General features: G+C 43.2%; 1 protein-coding gene across 7 annotated transcripts in view; it reads left to right on the top strand.

Annotated features, from left to right (window-relative positions):
- Positions 1–22,952, top strand: part of LOC128689855 (uncharacterized) — a 483,205-nt gene that overhangs the window by 418,264 nt on the left and 41,989 nt on the right. For all 7 annotated transcript variants that reach the window (XM_070084552.1, XM_070084518.1, XM_070084526.1 and 4 more), the window contains 4 exons: positions 11,268–12,579; positions 16,524–16,632; positions 20,474–20,597; positions 21,559–21,671. In XM_070084552.1, coding sequence (XP_069940653.1) covers positions 12,448–12,579; positions 16,524–16,632; positions 20,474–20,597; positions 21,559–21,671 — 478 coding nt within the window. In that variant the 5' untranslated portion in view covers positions 11,268–12,447. The remainder of the gene's footprint in view (positions 1–11,267; positions 12,580–16,523; positions 16,633–20,473; positions 20,598–21,558; positions 21,672–22,952) is intronic.

Raw genomic sequence — 22,952 nt, 5'->3', positions numbered from 1 at the left:
CATGTCTCACCTGACCCTTCTGTCCTCCAATGTCGTCAGTCCGATTTCCCTTAACCTTTCCTCGTACGACATTCCCTTGAGCTCTGGGACTAGCCTTGTTGCAAACCTTAGTACTTTCTCTAACTTCTTGACGTGCTTGACCAGGTGTGGGTTCCAGACTGGTGCTGCATACTCCAGTATGGGCCTAACATACACAGTGTACAGTGTCTTGAACGATTCCTTATTAAGGTATCGGAACGCTATTCTCAGGTTTGCCAGGCGCCCGTATGCTGCAGCGGTTATTTGGTTGATGTGTGCCTCCGGTGATGTGCTCGGTGTTATGGTCACCCCAAGGTCTTTCTCCCTGAGTGAGGTCTGTAGTCTTTGTCCACCTAGCCAATAGTCTGTCTGCGGTCTTCTTTGCCCCTCCCCAATCTTCATGACTTTGCATTTGGCTGGATTGAATTCGAGAAGCCAGTTGCTGGACCACATGTCCAGCCTGTCCAGGTCTCTTTGCAGTCCTGCCTCATCCTCGTCCAATTTAATTCTTCTCATCAACTTCACGTCATCTGCAAACAGGGACACTTCAGAGTCTATTCCTTCCATCATGTCGTTCACATATATCAAAAATAGCACTGGTCCTAGAACTGACCCCTGTGGGACCCCGCTCGTAACAGGCGCCCACTGTGATACCTCTTCATGTACCATGACTCGTTGCTGCCTCCCTGTCAGGTATTCCCTTATCCATTGCAGTGCCCTCCCTTTTACGTGCGCCTGATCCTCCAGCTTCTGCACTAATCTCTTGTAGGGAACTGTGTCAAAGGCCTTCCTGCAGTCTAGGAAAACGCAATCTACCCACCCCTCTCTCTCGTGTCTTACTTCTGTTACCTTGTCATAAAACTCCAGGAGGTTTGTGATACAAGATTTGCCTTCCATGAACCCATGCTGGTTTTCATTTATAATCTTGTTCCTTTCCAGGTGTTCGACCACTCTCCTCCTGATAATCTTCTCCATGACTTTGCACACAATACATGTCAGAGACACAGGTCTGTAGTTTAGTGCCTCATCTCTGTTTCCTTTCTTAAATATGGGGACTACATTAGCTGTCTTCCATTTCTCAGGTAGTTGCCCAGTTTCAAGGGATGTGTCGAAGATTGTGGTTAGAGGCACGCACAGCATCTCTGCTCCTTCTCCAAGGACCCATGAGGAGATGTCCGGTCCCATCGCCTTTGAGGTGTCAGCGTCGCTTAAGAGCTTCTTCACCTCCTCCTCAGTTGTTCGTATGTCATCCAACACTTGTTGGTATATTCCCTCTTGATGTTCCCTTCTGTGCTCTCTTCCCACAGCCCTTCCTGTCTCTACTGTAAAAACTTCCTTAAATCTCCTGTTCAGCTGTGTGTGTGTGTGTGTACTCACCTATTTGTGGTTGCAGGGGTCGATTCACAGCTCCTGGCCCCGCCTCTTCGCTGATAAGATAACTTATTTCCATTGGGGTCCTTAATCTTGTCCCCCAGGATGCGACCCACACCAGTCGACTAACACCCAGGTACCTATTTGCTGCTAGGTGAACAGGACAACAGGTGTAAGGAAACGTGTCGAATGTTTCCACCCGTCGGGAATCGAACCCGGGCCCTCCGTGTGTGAAGCGGGAGCTTTAGCCACCAGGCCACCGGGCCACTAGGTCCTCTCTCTCCCTGCCCCATGAGCTCTATCATACCTCGCCTTAAAACTATGTATGGTTCCCGCCTCCATTACGGCACTTTCTAGGCTATTCCATGGCCTGACTACTCTATGACTGAAGAAATACTTCCTAACATCCCTTTGATTCATCTGAGTCTTCAACTTCCAATTGTGACCTCTTGTGTCTGTGTCCCTTCTCTGGAACATCCCGTCTTTGTCTACCTTGTCTATTCCGCGCAGTATTTTATATGTCGTTATCATGTCTCCCCTGACCCTCCTGTCCTCCAGTGTCGTCAGGCCGATTTCCCTCAACCTTTCTTCGTAGGACAATCCACGTAGCTCTGGGACTAGTCTTGTTGCAAACCTTTGCACTTTCTCTAATTTCTTGACGTGCTTGACTAGGTGTGGATTCCAAACTGGTGCTGCATACTCCAGTATGGGCCTGACGTAAATGGTATACAGAGTCTTAAACGAATCCTTACTGAGGTATCGGAACGCTATCCGTAGGTTTGCCAGGCGCCCGTATGCTGCAGCAGTTATCTGATTGATGTGCGCCTCAGGAGATGTGCTCGGTGTTATACTCGCCCCCAGATCTTTTTCCTTGAGTGAGGTTTGCAGTCTTTGGCCATCTAAACTATATTGTGTCTGCGGTCTTCTTTGCCCTTCCCCAATCTTCATGACTTTGCATTTGGCAGGGTTAAATTCAAGGAGCCAGTTGCTGGACCTAGTTGTACTCACCTAGTTGAGGTTACGGGGGTCGAGTCCGAGCTCCTGGCCCCGCCTCTTCACTGATCGCTACTAGGTCACTCTCCCTGAACCGTGAGCTTTATCATACCTCTGCTTAAAGCTATGTATGGATCCTGCCTCCACTACATCGCTTCCCAAACTCTTCCACTTACTGACTACTCTGTGGCTGAAGAAATACTTCCTAACATCCCTGTGATTCATCTGTGTCTTCAACTTCCAACTGTGTCCCCTTGTTACTGTGTCCAATCTCTGGAACATCCTGTCTTTGTCCACCTTGTCAATTCCTCTCAGTATTTTGTATGTCGTTATCATGTCCCCCCTATCTCTCCTGTCCTCCAGTGTCGTCAGGTTGATTTCCCTTAACTTCTCCTCGTAGGACATACCTCTTAGCTCTGGGACTAGTCTTGTTGCAAACCTTTGCACTTTCTCTAGTTTCTTTACGTGCTTGGCTAGGTGTGGGTTCCAAACTGGTGCCGCATACTCCAATATAGGCCTAACGTACACGGTGTACAGGGTCCTGAACGATTCCTTATTAAGATATCGGAATGCTGTTCTGAGGTTTGCTAGGCGCCCATATGCTGCAGCAGTTATTTGGTTGATGTGCGCTTCAGGAAATGTGCCTGGTGTTATACTCACCCCAAGATCTTTTTCCTTGAGTGAGGTTTGTAGTCTCTGGCCCCCTAGACTGTACTCCGTCTGCGGTCTTCTTTGCCCTTCCCCAATCTTCATGACTTTGCACTTGGTGGGATTGAACTCCAGGAGCCAATTGCTGGACCAGGTCTGCAGCCTGTCCAGATCCCTTTGTAGTTCTGCCTGGTCTTCGATCGAGTGAATTCTTCTCATCAACTTCACGTCATCTGCAAACAGGGACACCTCAGAGTCTATTCCTTCCGTCATGTCGTTCACAAATACCAGAAACAGCACTGGTCCTAGGACTGACCCTTGTGGGACCCCGCTGGTCACAGGTGCCCACTCTGACACCTCGCCACGTACCATGACTCGCTGCTGTCTTCCTGACAAGTATTCCCTGATCCATTATAGTGCCTTCCCTGTTATCCGTGCTTGGTCCTCCAGTTTTTGCACCAATCTCTTGTGTGGAACTGTGTCAAACGCCTTCTTGCAGTCCAAGAATATGCAATCCACCCACCCCTCTCTCTCTTGTCTTACTGCTGTCACCATGTCATAGAACTCCAGTAGGTTTGTGACACAGGATTTCCCGTCCCTGAAACCATGTTGGCTGCTGTTGATGAGATCATTCCTTTTTAGGTGTTCCACCACTCTTCTCCTGATAATCTTCTCCATGATTTTGCATACTATACATGTCAGTGACACTGGTCTGTAGTTTAATGCTTCATGTCTGTCTCCTTTTTTAAAGATTGGGACTACATTTGCTGTCTTCCATGCCTCAGGCAATCTCCCTGTTTCGATAGATGTATTGAATATTGTTGTTAGGGATACACATAGCGCCTGTGCTCCCTCTCTCAATACCCATGGGGAGATGTTATCTGGCCCCATTGCCTTTGAGGTATCTAGCTCACTCAGAAGCCTCTTCACTTCTTCCTTGGTTGTGTGCACTGTGTCCAGCACATTGTGGTGTGCCCCACCTCTCCGTCTTTCTGGAGCCCCTTCTGTCTCCTCTGTGAACACTTCTTTGAATCTCCTGTTGAGTTCCTCACATACTTCACGGTCATTTCTTGTTGTCTCTCCTCCTTCCTTCCTTAGCCTGATTACCTGGTCCTTGAGTGTTGTTTTCCTCCTGATGTGGCTGTACAACAGTTTCGGGTCAGATTTGGTTTTCGCTGCTATGTCATTTTTATACTGTCTTTGGGCCTCCCTTCTTATCTGTGCATATTCGTTTCTGGCTCTACGACTGCTCTCCTTATTCTCCTGGGTCCTTTGCCTTCTATATTTCTTCCATTCCCTAGCACACTTTGTTTTTGCCTCCCTGCACCTTTGGGTAAACCATGGGCTCATCCTGGCTTTTTCATTATTCCTGTTACCCTTGGGTACAAACCTCTCCTCAGCCTCCTTGCATTTTGTTGCTACATATTCCATCATCTCATTAACTGGCTTCCCTGCCAGTTCTCTGTCCCACTGAACCCCGTTCAGGAAGTTCCTCATTCCTGTGTAGTCCCCTTTCTTGTAGTTTGGCTTCATTCGTCCTGGCCTTCCTGCTTCTCCCTCCACTTGTAGCTCTACTATGTATTCGAAGCTTAAAACCACATGGTCACTGGCCCCAAGGGGTCTTTCATATGTGATGTCCTCGATATCTGCACTACTCAAGGTGAATACTAAGTCCAGCCTTGCTGGTTCATCCTCTCCTCTCTCTCTTGTAGTGTCCCTTACGTGTTGGTACATGAAGTTTTCCAGTACCACCTCCATCATCTTAGCCCTCCATGTATCTTGGCCCCCATGCGGGTCCAAGTTCTCCCAATCGATCTCCTTGTGGTTAAAGTCACTCATGATCAGGAGCTTTGCCCTGCATGCATGAGCTCTTCTGGCCACTGTAGCCAGTGTGTCAACCATCGCTCTATTGCTCTCGTCGTACTCTTGCCTTGGCCTCCTGCTGTTCTGTGGTGGGTTATACATCACTGCTATTACCACCTTGGGACCTCCAGAGTGAAGCGTTCCCGCTATGTAATCACTTTCTTCTCCGCTGTCTCCTCTCTCCAGCTCATCAAAATTCCAGCGATTTTTGATCAGCAATGCCACTCCTCCACCCTCCCTGTTCCCTCTGTCTTTCCTCAGGATTTGGTATCCCGTTGGAAAGATGGCATCTGTTATCATACCTGTAAGCTTGGTTTCTGTGAGAGCTATGATGTCCGGTGATGCCTCTTTGACTCTTTCATGCCACTCCTCCCACTTATTTGTTATTCCATCAGCGTTTGTGTACCATACCTTCAGTTTCCTTTCCAACACTGTGGTTTGGGGGGCCTGTGAGGGTGGGAGACAAGGTAGCATACTGTGGGATTCTGTAGCTCGGTGTCGGGTGGAGGCTGTGGGTATGGATTGTAGTGTGTTGGGATGGTGTGATAGGTTGTATGGTTCTGAGAATAGTTGTGTGTGTGCTTGCCCTTGCTGTTCTGTTCTGCTCTGACTGACCTCTGCTGGTTCCATCCTTGTCTCTTTTTCTAGCTCCTTTCGCTTTTTTGTCCTCTCCTTCAGCTGCTGTCGTTCTGATTGTGTTCTGTCTCTGTCTAGGAACACCTTCTTGTACTCTTCCGAGTATTTCAACCGAGGTTTCTCTTGGAGGATCCTGTGTGTGTGTGTGTCTGTGTGTGTGTGTGTACTCACCTAATTGTACTCACCTAATTGTGGTTGCAGGGGTCGAGACTCAGCTCCTGGCCCCGCCTCTTCACTGATCGCTACTGGATCCTCTCTCTCTCTGCTTCCTGAGCTTTGTCATACCTCTTCTTAAAACTATGTATGGTTCCTGTCTCCACTACTTCACTTGCTAGGCTATTCCACTTGCTGACAACTCTATGACTGAAGAAATACTTCCTAACGTCCCTGTGACTCGTCTGAGTCTTCAGCTTCCAGTTGTGACCCCTTGTCCCTGTGTCCCCTCTCTGGAACATCCTATCTCTGTCCACCTTGTCTATTCCCCGCAGTATCTTGTATGTCGTTATCATGTCTCCCCTGACCCTTCTGTCCTCCAGTGTCGTCAGTCCGATTTCCCTTAACCTTTCCTCGTACGACATTCCCTTGAGCTCTGGGACTAGCCTTGTTGCAAACCTTTGTACTTTCTCTAACTTCTTGACGTGCTTGACCAGGTGTGGGTTCCAGACTGGTGCTGCATACTCCAGTATGGGCCTAACATACACAGTGTACAGTGTCTTGAACGATTCCTTATTAAGGTATCGGAACGCTATTCTCAGGTTTGCCAGGCACCCGTATGCTGCAGCGGTTATTTGGTTGATGTGTGCCTCCGGTGATGTGCTCGGTGTTATGGTCACCCCAAGGTCTTTCTCCCTGAGTGAGGTCTGTAGTCTTTGTCCACCTAGCCTATACTCTGTCTGCGGTCTTCTTTGCCCCTCCCCAATCTTCATGACTTTGCATTTGGCTGGATTGAATTCGAGAAGCCAGTTACTGGACCACATGTCCAGCCTCTCCAGGTCTCTTTGCAGTCCTGCCTCATCCTCGTCCGATTTAATTCTTCTCATCAACTTCACGTCATCTGCGAACAGGGACACTTCAGAGTCTATTCCTTCCATCATGTCGTTCACATATATCAAAAATAGCACTGGTCCTAGAACTGACCCCTGTGGGACCCCGCTCGTAACAGGCGCCCACTGTGATACCTCTTCACGTACCATGACTCGTTGCTGCCTCCCTGTCAGGTATTCCCTTATCCATTGCAGTGCCCTTCCTTTTACGTGTGCCTGATCCTCCAGCTTCTGCACTAATCTCTTGTGGGGAACTGTGTCAAAGGCCTTCCTGCAGTCTAGGAAAACGCAATCTACCCACCCCTCTCTCTCGTGTCTTACTTCTGTTACCTTGTCATAAAACTCCAGGAGGTTTGTGATACAAGAACCCATGTGATACATGAACCCATGCTGGTTTTCATTTATAATCTTGTTCCTTTCCAGGTGTTCGACTACTCTCCTCCTGATAATCTTCTCCATGACTTTGCACACAATACATGTCAGAGACACAGGTCTGTAGTTTAGTGCCTCGTTTCTGTTTCCTTTCTTAAATATGGGGACTACATTAGCTGTCTTCCATTTCTCAGGTAGTTGCCCAGTTTCAAGGGATGTGTTGAAGATTGTGGTTAGAGGCACACACAGCATCTCTGCTCCTTCTCTAAGGACCCATGGGGAGATGTTGTCTGGTCCCATCGCCTTTGAGGTGTCAAGGTCACTTAAGAGCTTCTTCACCTCCTCCTCAGTTGTTCGTATGTCATCCAACACTTGTTGGTATATTCCCTCTTGATGTTCCCTTCTGTGCTGTCTTCCCACAGCCCTTCCTGTCTCTACTGTAAAAACTTCCTTAAATCTCCTGTTCAGGTCCTCACATACCTCCTGATCATTTCTTGTGAGTTCTCCACCTTCTGTCCTTAATCTGATCACCTGGTCTTCGACTGTTGTCTTCCTCCTGATGTGGCTATACAACAGTTTCGGGTCAGTCTTGATTCTCGATGCTATGTCATTTTCATACTGTCGCTGGGCCTCCCTCCTTAGCTGTGCGTACTCATTCCTGGCTCTGCGACTGATCTCCCTATTTTCGTGTGTTCTCTGCCTTCTATACTTTTTCCATTCTCTGTTGCACTTTGTTTTTGCCTCCTTACACCGTCGGGTAAACCAGGGGCTTGTTCTGGTCTTCCCATTGTTACTGTTGCCCTTGGGAATGAACCTTTCCACTGCCTCCTTGCATTTTGTTGCTACATATTCCATCATTTCATTTACTGGCTTTCCTGCCAGTTCTCTGTCCCACTGGACCTCCCGCAGGAAGTTCTTCAACCCTTTGTAGTCCCCTCTTTTATAGTCAGGCTTTTCCCATTCTACTCCTGTTATTCTCTCCACTTGCAGCTCTACTATGTATTCAAAGCACAGAACCACGTGGTCGCTAGCTCCTAGGGGACTCTCATACTTGATGTCCTCAATGTCTGAGCTGCCCAGGGTGAACACAAGGTCCAATCTTGCTGGTTCATCCTCCCCTCTCACTCTGGTAGTGTCCTTAACATGTTGGTGCATGAGGTTTTCCAGCACCACGTCCAACATCCTGGTTCTCCATGTTTCGGAACCCCCATGTGGCTCCAGGTTTTCCCAGTCAATCTCCCTGTGGTTGAAATCCCCCATAACCAGCAACTTTGCTCTGCTGGAGTGAGCTCTTCTTGCCACCTCAGCAAGTGTGTCCACCATTGCTCTGTTGCTCTCTTCATATTCCTCTCTTGGCCTCCTGCAGTTCTGTGGTGGATTATACATCACTGCAATGACCACTTTGTGTTCCCCAGACTGAAGTGTACCTGCTATGTAGTCTCTTTCTCCCGTCTCATCTATTCCTTCCATTTTCTCGAATTTCCATCTGTTTTTTACGAGCAGAGCAACCCCACCTCCCCCCCTGCCCCTTCTATCTTTCCTCATGATCTGGTATCCTGGTGGGAAGATTGCATCTGTTATTGTCTCCATGAGTTTTGTTTCTGTAACTGCTATGATGTCTGGGGACTTCTCATTGATTCTTTCTTGCCATTCCTCATGTTTATTCGTTAATCCATCTGCATTTGTGTACCAAACCTTCAACTTCTGTTCTAATACTGTAACTGTGGTGCGGGGGGTGGAAACAGAGGGATCGGTGTGTGATGGTTGGTTTGGATTGTTCAGTTGTGTGTGTGTGTGTGTGTGTGTGTGTGTGTGTGTGTGTGTGTGTGTGTGTGTGTGTGTGTGTGTGTGTGTGTGTGTGTGAGTGTGTGTGTGTATGTGAGTGTGTGCGTGTGCGTGTGTGAGAGTATCTCCGAGACTACACATACACATCCACTTCAGTACTCACTATCATAGGAATTTCCTGTTTATTTTTTTTTTCTTGCGAGGCGTCGTTATGCTGGTAAATGGCACTTGGTTGGATAAAACCAGATTACTTCCCATTGTCTATTGACCCCTACGATCTTAGCGCTTCCCAAGAATATAATAATGATGGTAAATTCGATACATGTGCAACACTTGGATATCTTTATTTCGGAAACAGTGGCTTCATCAGTCCAGTACAAAGAATAGTGAATATCAAAAGGAGATTAAGGTAGGTAGTCCCTCAGCCTGGAGTAGAAGTAATCAGTCCCTCAGTCTTTATAGTTATACAGCATATGCGCGAAGAAGGGGCTTATGTACTGCAGACAGTTGAGGTGAAGCAGTCGTAGATGGTGTCACCTTGGACAAATCCACAGGTGGATGTGTAGAATTCCTTGTATCAACGTCCCAAGATGTTCATGTTTACCTGTAGTTTACCTGGAGAGAGTTCCTGGGGTCAACGCCCCCGCGGCCCGGTCTTTGACCAGGCCTCATGGTGGATCAGAGCCTGATAAACCAGGCTGTTACTGCTGGCTGCACACAATCCAACGTATGGGCCACAGCCCGGCTGGTCAGGTACCGACTTTAGGTGCCTGTCCAGCCATGGGTCTGTTGGTAATCCCCCTTATGTATGCTGGGAGGCAGTTGAACAATCTCGGGCCCCTGACACTTATTGTATTGTCTCTTAACGTGCTAGTGACACCCCTGCTTTTCATTGGGGGGATGTTGCATCGTTTGCCAAGTCTTTTGCTTTCGTTGTGAGTGATTTTCGTGTGCAAGTTCGGTGCTAGTCCCTCTAGGATTTTCCAGGTGTATATAATCATGTATCTCTCCTGCCTGCGTTCCAGGCGGTGCTAGTCCATCTAGGATTTTCCAGGTGTATATAATCATGTATCTCTCCCGCCTGCGTTCCAGGGAATACAGGTTCAGGAACTTCAAGCGCTCCCAGTAATTGAGGTGTTTTATCTCCGTTATGCGCGCCGTGAAGGTTCTCTGTACATTTTCTAGGTCGGCAATTTCACCTGCCTTGAAAGGTGCTGTTAGTGTGCAGCAATATTCCAGCCTAGACAGAACAAGCGACCTGAAGAGTGTCATCATGGGCTTAGCTTCCCTAGTTTTGAAGGTTCTCATTATCCATCCTGTCATTTTTCTAGCAGATGCGATTGATACCATGTTATGGTCCTTGAAGGTGAGATCCTCTGACATGATCACTCCCAGGTCTTTGACGTTGGTTCTTCGCTCTATTTTGTGGCCAGAATTTGTTTTGTACTCTGATGAAGTTTTAATTTCCTCATGTTTACCATATCGGAGTAATTGAAATTTCTCATCGTTGAACTTGATATTGTTTTCTGCAGCCCACTGAAAGATTTGGTTGATGTCCGCCTGGAGCCTTGCAGTGTCTGCAATGGAAGGCACTGTCATGCAGATTCGGGTGTGTCTGACAGGAATATAGATAATGGTTCAAAGAACAAACAAGTTCTTTGACATATTTGCAAAACTCGGGTATCTTTATTGGTGAAGTGTTTACATTGACTCCAGTCTGAGGGACTGATAGGAAAGTCTAACTCACACCCACCCACACCCATCCACTTTTTAAAGCCTCCCAAACTTCTAGCTTCAATGACGGTACTCGGGAGTTTGTTCTACTCATCACAACTGTTGCAATAAAGTACTTTCCTATATCCTTTCTGAACATATTTTCCCCAGCTTGAACCTGTTGCTGTGAGTCCTGTCTTGATTAGGTATTTTTAGCACGTTATGTATATCCTTTATTCCTGTCTTCCATCTGTACCTTTTAACCATATGCCCCCTTAATTGTATGCCTTACCAAAGTGTGCATATTCAGTCAGTGTCTTCAGTCTGTCTTCATAGGACTTCCCGTTTCCTTGGACATGAATGCCTCTCATTCCTCCAGGCGCCATATGATTTTTAGGGGTTTAGCGTTCCCCATAAATGTAATAATTAGATCTTCGTTTGGAAGATTTCTAATACATGGGATCAACTTCGTCATTCTTCTCTTTGTTTCCCGACGCATTTTGTCCGTTCTGTAATATGGAGACCAGAACTGGGTAGTGTAATCTAAATAAGGTCTTATCAATGGTATATAAAATATAACCTGACGACTCCTGTTATTTATATATCTTAATATTAGTTGTATTTCGAGTACTTGTGCCTCGTTGTTTTGGCTTTAAATTACTGCTAACCACCAGAACGTTTCTCTTCCAACCCTGTTATTGTTAACATTAACCTTGTATAATATATCTTATAATGGACGCAACATTCATTGATATCATTTTGTACATATGTACATAATTATTTGTATTTTTATTATGTACTTACACTTTACCTTTTGTATTTCAGAAAGGAAGATGAAGGATGTTTTAGCATCAGCAGGAGCTAACCACAGAACTGAAATTCTGAACCCACGAAGCTGTTCAAAGCTGAAGCCCTGAACTCATGAAACTGGTGTCCTTGTCCTTAATCAAGTTCATTGAGGCATTTTGACCAGAGACCATGTGGCCTTGTTCGCATGTTTATGATAATATTAAGCATAGCTACTTTGTTAGATTTAGTAATTCTGAACTGGATACATATTCAAGTTACTTTATGTCTTATTAATTTTGATTTAAATACTAATCCTAGTTGCTTTAGCCTTGTTAAGAAATACTGGTTGAATTATTTTATGAAATACTGTGTTAAGCTGCCTTCTAAAACTCATAATCATATGTTGTTCTAAAACTAGTTTAATGTTGGCACCATTGACACTACATACACCACCTCCATTACTAAGCTGAAGCATCGTTGCAGCTGCAGGAATTTGATCGTGAAAGTTGATCCTCTGATCTTCACCACGTTATTAACATCATCACAATCAGTAAATTTATATTGGCCCATTGGAATGCTATATGACTACATGGATTTTTTTATTTATCCACACTAGGTTATCAGTCTTATGAATAAACTTCTGTTAACTCAGGGTTAATACCAGTTTCCTGTAAATCCTGTAAAACACTGCAGTCATACACTGTAATCATAACACTCTGCTTAATCAAGAAATACGTCTGTTTCTGAATTTTATTGCTGAGAGGACTGTTCCAACCCTAGCTAATGAATAGTTGAGTTAATTGATGTGCCAGTTACTACACTTATATTGAGGCCTTCCAAGGATTCTTAGTTTGTAGGGTAGTCTGAGGCTGTCCAAGGATTCTTAGTTTGTAGGGTAAGAATATTCTGAAGTTATTAGAGGAATCTTAGCCATAGGCTAAATGCTGGTTTTGAATTAAAATCGCCCAGAGAGTTGTAGCACCAAGATAGCGTTGTTTATGGAGCTGTAGAACATAAGGATTTGTAGTACCTAGGATGAAGATGTATACGAAGTTCTAGAAGCAAGAAGTTGTAGTATCTAGGATAAAAAATATCTATGGGGCTCTAGAAGCTAAAGATCTTAGCTATTTCTTGGTCACGTTACATTAGTGAGGTCCCGAAAGTTCTTATAGCTGGGCCTCATTTCTCGAGAATTGAAGCATCTTGAAGACTTACGATGAGCGCGGAGGCTGAGACAACAGCTCTCCTGGGATATGGAAGAGGAGGCCCTCACAGGGTGACGGACATTCCTCGTACACCTCCCAGAAGTGTCTTCGATGCCCCAGAAACATCACTCATCCTCGGCAAGGTGAGAGAATTTTTTTTTTCTTAGCACACTGGCCGATTCCCACCAAGGCAGGGTGGCCCGAAAAAGAAAAGCTTTCACCATCATTCACTCCATCACTGTCTTGCCAGAAGGGTGCCTTACACTACAGTTTTGAAACTGCAACATTAACACCCCTCCTTCAGAGTGCAGGCACTGTACTTTCCATCTCCAGGACTCAAGTCCGGCCTGCCGGTTTCCCTGAATCCCTTCATAAATGTTACTTTGCTCACACTCCAACAGCACGTCAAGTATTAAAAATCATTTGTCTCCATTCACTCCTATCAAACACGCTCACGCATGCCCGTTGGAAGTCCAAGCCCCTCGCACACAAGACCTCCTTTACCCCCTCCCTCCAACCCTTCCTAGGCCGACCCCTACTCCGCCTTCCTTCCACTACAGAAAGATACACTCTTGAAGTCATTCTGTTTTGCTCCATTCTCTCTACATGTCCGAACCACCTCAACAGCCCTTCCTCAGCCCTCTGGACAACAGTTTTGGCAATCCTGCACCTCCTCCTAACTTTCAAACTACGAATTCTCTGCATTATATTCACACCACACATTGCCCTCAGACATGACATCTCCACTGCCTCCAGCCTTCTCCTTGCTGCAACATTCATCACCCATGCTTCACACCCATATAAGAGCGTTGGTAAAACTATACTCCCATACATTCCCCTCTTTGCCTCCAAGGACAAAGTTCTTTGTCTCCACAGACTCCTAAGTGCACTGCTCACCCTTTTCCCCCTCATCAATTCTATGATTCACCTCATCTTTCATAGACTCATCCGCTGACACGTCCACTCCCAAATATCTGAATACATTCACCTCCTCCATACTCTCTCCCTCCAATCTGATATCCAATCTTTCAAAACTAGGGAGGCCAAGCCCATGATGACACTCTTCAGGTCACTTGTTCTATCTAGGCTGGAATATTGCTGCACTCTAACAGCACCTTTCAAGGCAGGTGAAATTGCCGACCTAGAAAATGTACAGAGAACTTTCACGGCGCGCATAACGGAGATAAAACACCTCAATTACTGGGAGCGCCTGAGGTTTCTAAACCTGTATTCCCTGGAACGCAGGAGGGAGAGATACATGATTATATACACCTGGAAAATCCTAGAGGGACTAGTACCGAACTTGCACACGAAAATCACTCACTACGAAAGCAAAAGACTTGGCAGACGATGCACCATCCCCCCAATGAAAAGCAGGGGTGTCACTAGCACGTAAGAGACCATACAATAAGTTCAGGGGCCCGAGTTATCCTCATAACCTTACTCTTTCCTGTATTCACTTTTAATTTTCTTGTTTTACATACTCTACCAAATTCATCCGCCAACCTCTGCAACTTCTCTTCAGAATCTCCCAAGAGCACAGTGTCATCAGCCTCTTGCCAAGACCCTCGCATTTACTTCTCTTACAACCCCATCTATAAATATATTAAACAACCACGGTGACATCACACATCCTTGTCTAAGGCCTACTTTTACTGGGAAAAAAATCTCCCTCTTTTCTACATACTCTTACTTGAGCCTCACTATCCTCGTAAAAACTCTTCACTGCTTTCAGTAACCTACCTCCTATACCATACACCTGCAACATCTGCCACATTGCCCCCCTATCCACCCTGTCATACCTGCCTGGAGGTTACCTGCCTGGAGGTTATTCCGGGGATCAACGTCCCCGCGGCCCGGTCCACGACCAGGCCTCCCGATGGATCAAGGCCTGATCAACTAGGCTGTTACTGCTGGCCGCACGCAGTCGAACGTACGAGCCACAGCCCGGCTGATCCGGCACTGACTTTAGGTATCTGTCCAGCTCTCTCTTGAAGGCAGCCAGGGGTTTATTGGCAATTCCCCTAATGCTTGATGGGAGGCTGTTAAACAGTTTTGGGATCCGGACACTTATGGTGTTTTCCCTTAGTGTACCAATGGCGACCCTACTTTTTATTGGGGGCATTTTGCATCGCCTTCCCAGTCATTTACTTTCGTAGGGAGTGATTTCTGTGTGCAGATTTGGGACCATTCCTTCCAAGATTTTCCAAGTGTAGATTATGATATATCTCTCCCTCCTGCGTTCCAACGAGTACAAGTCAAGTGCTTCCAAGCGTTCCCAGTAGTTAAGGTGCTTGACAGAACTTATACGTGCAGTAAAGGATCTCTGTACACTCTCTAGATCTGCGATTTCACCTGCTTTGAATGGAGATGTTAATGTACAGCAGTATTCCAGCCTAGAGAGAACAAGTGATTTGAAAAGGATCATCATGGGCTTGGCATCTCTCGTTTTGAAAGTTCTCATTATCCATCCTATCATTTTCTTTGCACGTGCGATCGTGGCACTGTTGTGATCCTTGAAAGTGAGATCCTCAGACATTACTACTTCCAGGTCCCTTACATTATTTTTCCGCTCTATTGTATGGCCGGAGTCAGTAGTATACTCTGTTCTAGTTATTATCTCCTCCAGTTTTCCATAACGGAGTAGTTGGAATTTGTCCTCATTGAACATCATATTGTTTACCGTTGCCCACTGGAAAACTTTTTTTATATCTTCTTGGAGGTTAACCGCGTCCTCAGCAGATGACAGCCTCATGCAGATCCTAGTTTCATCCGCAAAGGATGATACGGTGCTGTGGTGTACATCTCTGTTTATGTCTAATATGAGGATAAGGAATAAGATGGGGGCGAGTACTGTGCCTTGTGGAACAGAGCTCTTCACTATGGCAGCCTCCGATTTAACTCTGTTGACCACCACTATTTGTGTTCGATTTGTTAGGAAGTTGAAGATCCATCTCCCCACTTTCCCAGTTATTCCTTTAGAACGTATTTTAGGGGCTATTACGCCATGATCGCATTTGTCAAATGCTTTTGCAAAGTCTGTGTATATTACATCTGCATTCTGATTTTCTTCCAGTGCATCCAAGGCCATGTCATAGTGATCCAGTAGTTGTGAGAGGCAGGAGCGACCTGCCCTGAACCCATGTTGCCCTGGATTGTGCAGATTTTGGGAATCCAGGTGATTTGCAATCCTGCTTCTTAGCACTCTTTCAAAGATTTTTATGATGTGGGACGTCAGAGCTATTGGTCTATAGTTCTTAGCTAATGCTTTGCTGCCATCTTTATGGAGTGGGGCTATATATACGCCTTTTCCAAATCCATAAATGCCACAAAAACCTCTTTAGCCTTATCTAAATACTGTTCACTTATGTGTTTCACTGTAAACACCTGGTCCACAGACCCCCTACCTTTCCTAAAGCCTCCTTATTCATCTGCTATCCTATTCTCCGTCTTACTCTTAATTCTTTCAATGATAACTCTACCATACACTTTACCAGGTATACTCAACAGACTTATCCCCCTATAATTTTTGCACTCTTTTTTGTCCCCTTTGCCTTTATACAAAGGAACTATGCATGCTCTCTGCCAATCCCCAGGTACCTTACCCTCTTCCATACATTTATTAAATAATAGCTCCAACCACTCCAAAACCATATCCCCACCTGCTTTTAACATTTCTATCTTTATCCCATCAATCCCAGCTGCCTTAACCCCTTTCATTCTACCCACTGCCTCACGAACCTCCCCCACACTCACAACTGGCTCTTCCTCACTCCTACAAGATGTTATTCCTCCTTGCCCTATACATGAAATCACAGCTTCCCTATCTTCATCAACATTTAACAATTCCTCAAAATATTCCCTCCATCTTCCCAATACCTTTAACTCTCCATTTAATAACTCTCCTCTCCTATTTTTAACTGACAAATCCATTTGTCCTCTGGTATCTGGAAGAGTAACTAGGTGAGTGCTGTTTGGTACCCTTTGTTTTGCTCTTAAGTGGAAGGAGATTCCAGTCTACTCTACTTCTTGTGCTACATAACCCACGCGGATTTAGCGCTTCATGCAATAAGAGTTTTCTCCACAGAGTCAGGGAGTGGCCCCGGGAATGAGCACGCTCACAGCTGTCTGTTATATTCTGGGTGTGTGTGGAGTCCTTCCCGTTGTCTCCTTGCCTGGTGCCATCCTTTACTGTGGTCAGTAATCTTTTTTCAAGAAACGTATATATTAGTCAGTAAGACTGAGGACTATATATATATATATATATATATATATATATATATATATATATATATATATATATATATATATATATATATATATATATATATATGCAAAGCAACCACTCTGAAAGAATAGAGAAATTCCAAGCGCTTTCGTGACTACTCACATTATCAAGGAACTTAATAATGTGAGTAGTCACGAAAGCGCTTGGAATTTCTCTATTATTTCAGAGTGGTTGTTTTGTATATTCTGAAATCACCTGTTTACTGTGATCTTATTGCATATATATATATATATATATATATATATATATATATATATATGTGTGTGTGTGTGTGTGTGTGTGTGTGTGTGTGTGTGTGTGTGTGTGTGTGTGTGTGTGTGTGTGTGTGTGTGTGTGTAGTTGTACAGCGTGTAAAAAAAAGTACTGTAAATATTTTACATTTTATTACTTTTGTAATACTTTAGGTAAAGTATTTTTTATAGTTTGTGTCACTTATATATAATTGCTTTTCAGATACATTAGCTGCATGACTTTTGTGGGTTTAGCGCTTAACTCTGATTGTTATAACAGTTCACATACAGAGGTTTGAATTTGTTTGGTATTATTTCATTTATTAATGCGCTTAGTTTCACCAGTAACATGTCCATTTTTTTCACAGATCAGTTTTACAGGCTCATGTCAAGCTCCAGCTCCCAACCAAGATATAGTACCACCCCCAGGATGCGACCCACACCAGTCGACTAACACCCGGGTACCTACTTACTGCTAGCTGAACAGAGGCAGCAGGTATAAGGAAACATATCCAACATTTCCACGCGTGCCGGGAATCGAATCACAGACACTTAACATGTGAGCTGAGTGCGCTACCACCGAGCCATGGGGATACCTGTGTATATCGTTGAAAACACAGTATATCTGACACATTGTTTCTTCAGGATATCTTCTTTATTTCTTAAGGAGGAACGATGGCCGCCTTTTGTAGAATAATTCCCAAATGTTCCAGAACTATCATATATTAAAACTTAAAAGAAAATTAAACATTTACCAAAGAATTCTAGTTGGCTGATCAGTTGGGTTTAAAGTCTGTCGACTACACCATACAGAGATACGTCCAAGGAAATCTACAGGAAATGGCAAATCACAATATTGTTAATGGTATGCGAAATCTTTATACTGTATCCATATATTCCATGGACAAGATGAAGGCAGTGTTAAATGATAAGACTGTGATTTAATAATCGTTATTGTTTTTAGTAGTACAGTAATAAGATAATTATATTTTCTTCAGACTGTTTCTCCGTATTGTACCAAGGTGATTAGCTGTGTGAAGAAAGTGTGATATAGAAAATGACTGAATTACCTACTTTTAAAGATGTAACTACATATTTAGTTACATGGGATCTGATACTCATTGTGACCTTTATAGTTGTTTCTTGCGCTGGCGCTCACAAGATGGCTGCACAATAAATTAGTTGCTCACACAACACTTAAGTAAACAGAGCATTGTTGTTCCTTATAATATCAGCTTCAACATTCTGGTTGATAAAGATACCTAAGTGTTGCACATGTGTCTAACGTATCAACTTGTCGGTTCTCTGAACCATTTATCTATAAGATTCATGTTCCCCTCGCAACAATAACTAACGGACGCGTCTTAAAATATATTCCTGTTTCTACTTCCTTATGGAACTCTTGTAGCCGCCTTGTATTACCCAATTTGAGATAATGATTCTTCCCGGATGCCAGGAGTCAAATTCAATACAACGTAAGCGCTGCCAGTGGCACATTAAACCCACACACAAATACCATAAATATTGATATATAGTGAGAGCTGTTTAGAGGATGTCAACGCCGGTCTTAGTGGAGTGCGGACGTCTCGTCATAACCTGCTCTGAGCATTTGTGACGAATTCCCCATTTTGTCCTCAGGAAGCTTGTCCTTATCATGCACTCCGATAGGTGAGTACAAATAGGAAGCGCGTCTGTCTGGTACTCAGCAGACAGAAGATCAAGCCTCGACCTCATCGGGTTTATGATGAACATGAATTATTCTCTTCTATTCATCATGCCCTGCCCGCTGGGCACTTGATCGAGGAGCTATACAGCAACTCTTCGAGTGCTCATGGCTCAACTAGTAGCCGCTTCAGCTCACACACACTGAGGTACCAAGGTTCGATCCCCGGACGAGTAGAAACGTTGGGCACGTTTCCATATATTTCCCCCATTCACCTAGCAGTAAGTAGGTACCTAAATTTTAGCCGACTGGTGTGAGTCTCATCCTAAGGAGAGGATTGAAGCTCCCAATACAAATTACCAAGACATCCTGATGACATGGTTTTAATGGGTTATCCTGGGTTAATAATCCGAACAAAGCCTCTAGTTTTCCGGTTTGCGGATTTTTACGACCGGGTTGCTGGCTTAGTGCAGTGTGGGCCTCTGACTGGGTTTCAGACGTGTAGTACACCTGACCTAACTCGACATATTTTTGATGAAAAGGACACGTGAGCAAACAAGAAATTTTAATGGAAACATTTGTCCTGAGACCTAGTTCACTCTCCTCCACTCCATCCTTTACTTTAAGTGACAAGGATTGTTTCCCCATTCATTTAAATTTCCTCACGTTCTTTGCTGATGATGTGGTATGATTTACGGACATGAATTACGGATTGTGGAAAATGAGTTTTGTGTGATTATGATTTATGTGCTGTAAAATATAAATAAATTGGTCACGACAGTAACAAGTTTCGCCTGCTATGCAGGCGAAAGGTTTCGGAAGTAAAAAATCCCTGAGTATTGCACGTTTCTAGTGACTCCACATTTAGATTAACCTGCAAAGTTTTGGTTTCTGCATTACAGAATGAACAGAAATGCAATAGAAAATATACAGATAAGGATGACGAACTTGATCCCATGTATCAGAAACCTTTCCTGCGCATATAATACTAAAGCACTTAATTTGCACTCTCTGGAAACACTTAGAACTTGGGGGAATATGACTAAAGAGTGCCGTGCATATGGAAAACTGGAATAAATAAGGAACATGCTGAAAATATCTAAAGACAGGACTCACAACAATGGATTTAAGTAAAACAAATTTAGATTTAGAAAGGATACAGGGAGGTACTGGTTAAGTAATAGCATCACTGCAGTGACAACTTTGGTTAACTTAACTATAATTTGGATAGGTGTGAAATGGACTTGCCTAGCATGGGCCAATGTGCAATAAGCAGTGCTTCCTGTTCATATATTCTTCAAAAATTGTGCACAAACTATGAAAAGTTCTAAGATGAACTAATTGATGCCTCCCAGAGCAAAAAAAAAAAAATCTTTTCCAAACAAAGAATGAATGCATTGCATATAGCATCTTTGGATGATAGGAGGAAAAAACGTAACATGACAACAACATTTCAAATTATAAGAGGATACGAAAGAAGTGATATGATGTAACATGATGATAAAATTTCAAATTATAAGAGGATACGAAAGAAGTGATATGATGTAACATGATAAAATTTCAAATTATAAGAGGATACGAAAGAAGTGATATAATGTAACATGATGATAAAATTTCAAATTATAAGAGGATACGAAAGAACTGACATGGAAGACTAACTACATGAGAACAAAGTTCTATGATTATAAACTTCAGGAAGAGCTACAAAAAGAAAACTTGAGAAGACTTGACAATAAACAAAATAGTGTAGCAGTAGCAGTACTTTGCTCTGCTACTATAGCTGTTAATAAATACTCTAATATGTAATCAAAGTATATATGTACAATGCAAATTGCTATATGTCTTTCCCATCACAGGTTGGTTTGGGTTTATTCTTTTTGGAGTGCTGGTAGTAGTACAAGTTTACACAGCTATTTTGCTGGGACGATCATGGCTCATTATGGAGGTGTTTTGGCCTAGAGAGGCAATCATACAATGCCGGTACGTATGTTCTACGTACGTATGGTGTTTCTATACCTATTTCTTTAATCTTTTTAATTAGAATATTTATCAGTGAATTAGTGTTCTTATTAGGTACTTAAAATACATTATTTTTTGTTAGTACAGTATTAAAATCATAAGATATACGTCAAAGTGGATACCTTCCCCCCCCCCCTTTAAAAAAATATGAATGCTTGTCTCAAGTCTGAAGTTTTCTTACACAAGATATAATAATAATAATAATAATAATAATAATGATGATGATGATAATAATAATTTTATTTCAGCATGATACATGTTTGTAAACAAACGAGTATAACAATTGGGTGTACGTGCCAAAAGCCCCTTTATATTCAAAGCATTTCGGGCAGACTTAAGACTAGGTTAAATAAGGAAATAACAGTACAGTAAGATTGTACATATGGTCATTCGGTGAGTTACAATGAATGCAAGAGAATTGAATATTCCATTAGTTCATGTTCTATGACTTTAATAAGTTTGGTAGAGAAGAATTACAGTTTTGATAATCAGTCTAAGGTGGACACAATGGAAGGATTAACATTTGAGAAGATTACAGATATTAAGAGTAGGTATATATTAATTATAATGTTTTACCTATGTTCATGATATTGAGCAAATACATGTATAGAGTCACATAGAGTTACATATATATTGATGATGACTTAATAAGTGAGACACATACGTAACAGTTGGGTATCTTCAATCCGAAACGTTTCGTATACACAGTAACCTTCTTCAGTTGAATACAGAGGAGGCAGCAGAAGTAGTAGAGATGTAAAGATGATGTAGTTTTGAGGGGATCAGTCCTTCTGGAGAAGAGTTCTGCTCCATAAGCTGAAACATTGTTTCAGACTATGCATTACACTATATGTAACTGGGTGGCAGTGTCTCCCCTTGGCAGTCACTGAGGACTGCATTATCAGTATCTTATTCCCATCAGGTACCCATATCCTGCCTTGGCAGAGAAAGCTGGGGGCATTATTCTGAAGAGAGTCGTCACCGTCATGCTAGATGCAGCAATTTTTGGAGCAGCAGTACCGTTCATGCTCCTTGGTGAGTAGTTTGTTTCCCTAACCCCCTCCCCCTCTCAGTGAAGGTGCCTTCATCCTGCTGAGCAGTTCTTGATCCAAGGAACTGGATCAAGAACTGCCTCCCCAGTCGCTGTATAACCAGTGTGTGTTTAGCACATCCACTGATTATTTTTTTCCCATAATTTATACATGTACTTATTATTATTATTATTATTATTATTATTATTATTATTATTATTATTATTATTATTATTTACTTACTTTTAGCCTAGTTTTAAATGTTATTTATTGTCTCATTGAAATTAATAGTAATAATGGTAGAATTACCGACAGTGTTAGGTAAATGGACACAGATGCAGCTGATGCGACATTTTGTTGTAGCAACGTTTCGCTCTCCAGGAACTGTGTCCATCTACTGACGCTGTAGTTTCTAAGTTGACCAAGTTAATGAGGCTTGTTGGTAAATATTATACCTGCAGAGGGTTTCGGGGGTCAACACCCCCGAGACCTGGTCACAGACCAGGCCTCGGGGTGGATCAGGGCATGATCAACCAGGCTGTTACTGTTGGCCGCACATGAACCAACGTACGAACCACAGCCCGGCTGGTCAGGTACTGACCAGCCTTATCACAAAGAGTATTTCATTTTTCAAGATAAATGTTGCAATACATACAGTGTATGAAACTACTGCAGGTTAGAGTTATGTTTGAAGATGTTACTGATATGATCCAAGTTTTCGTCAACAAAGATACTGTCACAGTACCGGTGTTTAATAAGTACACTACTTTTTAGTAAGTTTATTTAGACACACGGGTGCACAGTTATCATACACAGTTGTCATACGTAGTGTAAGTTACCTATGGATAACCCATAAAAAGGCATATAAAGTGACTGATTTCTATCGGGGTCCTTGAAAAGTTTATACAGTTCTTTGCATTATATGCTCCCAAAAATCTGTATTGATGAAACAAGAATTGTATTTACGTATAGTTCTGTATAGGTTTTGTTTTCTTATAACTACTGCTGCCTTTCACCCTCAGTGGACACAAGTCCAGTAATGTTCCCATAATTGCTGTCTTTTATACAGGAAGTCACATACACATCACCTGTTTTCGGTGTTTTACGTTTTTGTTGACTTTCAATTGAGCTATTGTTCATTATGTTCGGTGTTTTACCGCATTTCCGCTATTATCGCCATTTTCGTACAACAGTTAATAATAATAATAATAATAATAATAATAATAATAATAATAATAATAATAATAATAATAATAATAATAATAATAATCATCTTTATTTCTAC

This window comes from Cherax quadricarinatus, chromosome 1, assembly GCF_038502225.1.
Source record: "Cherax quadricarinatus isolate ZL_2023a chromosome 1, ASM3850222v1, whole genome shotgun sequence".
NCBI classification, from domain to species: domain Eukaryota; kingdom Metazoa; phylum Arthropoda; class Malacostraca; order Decapoda; family Parastacidae; genus Cherax; species Cherax quadricarinatus.
This window is presented reverse-complemented; position numbering and strand designations above follow the sequence as displayed.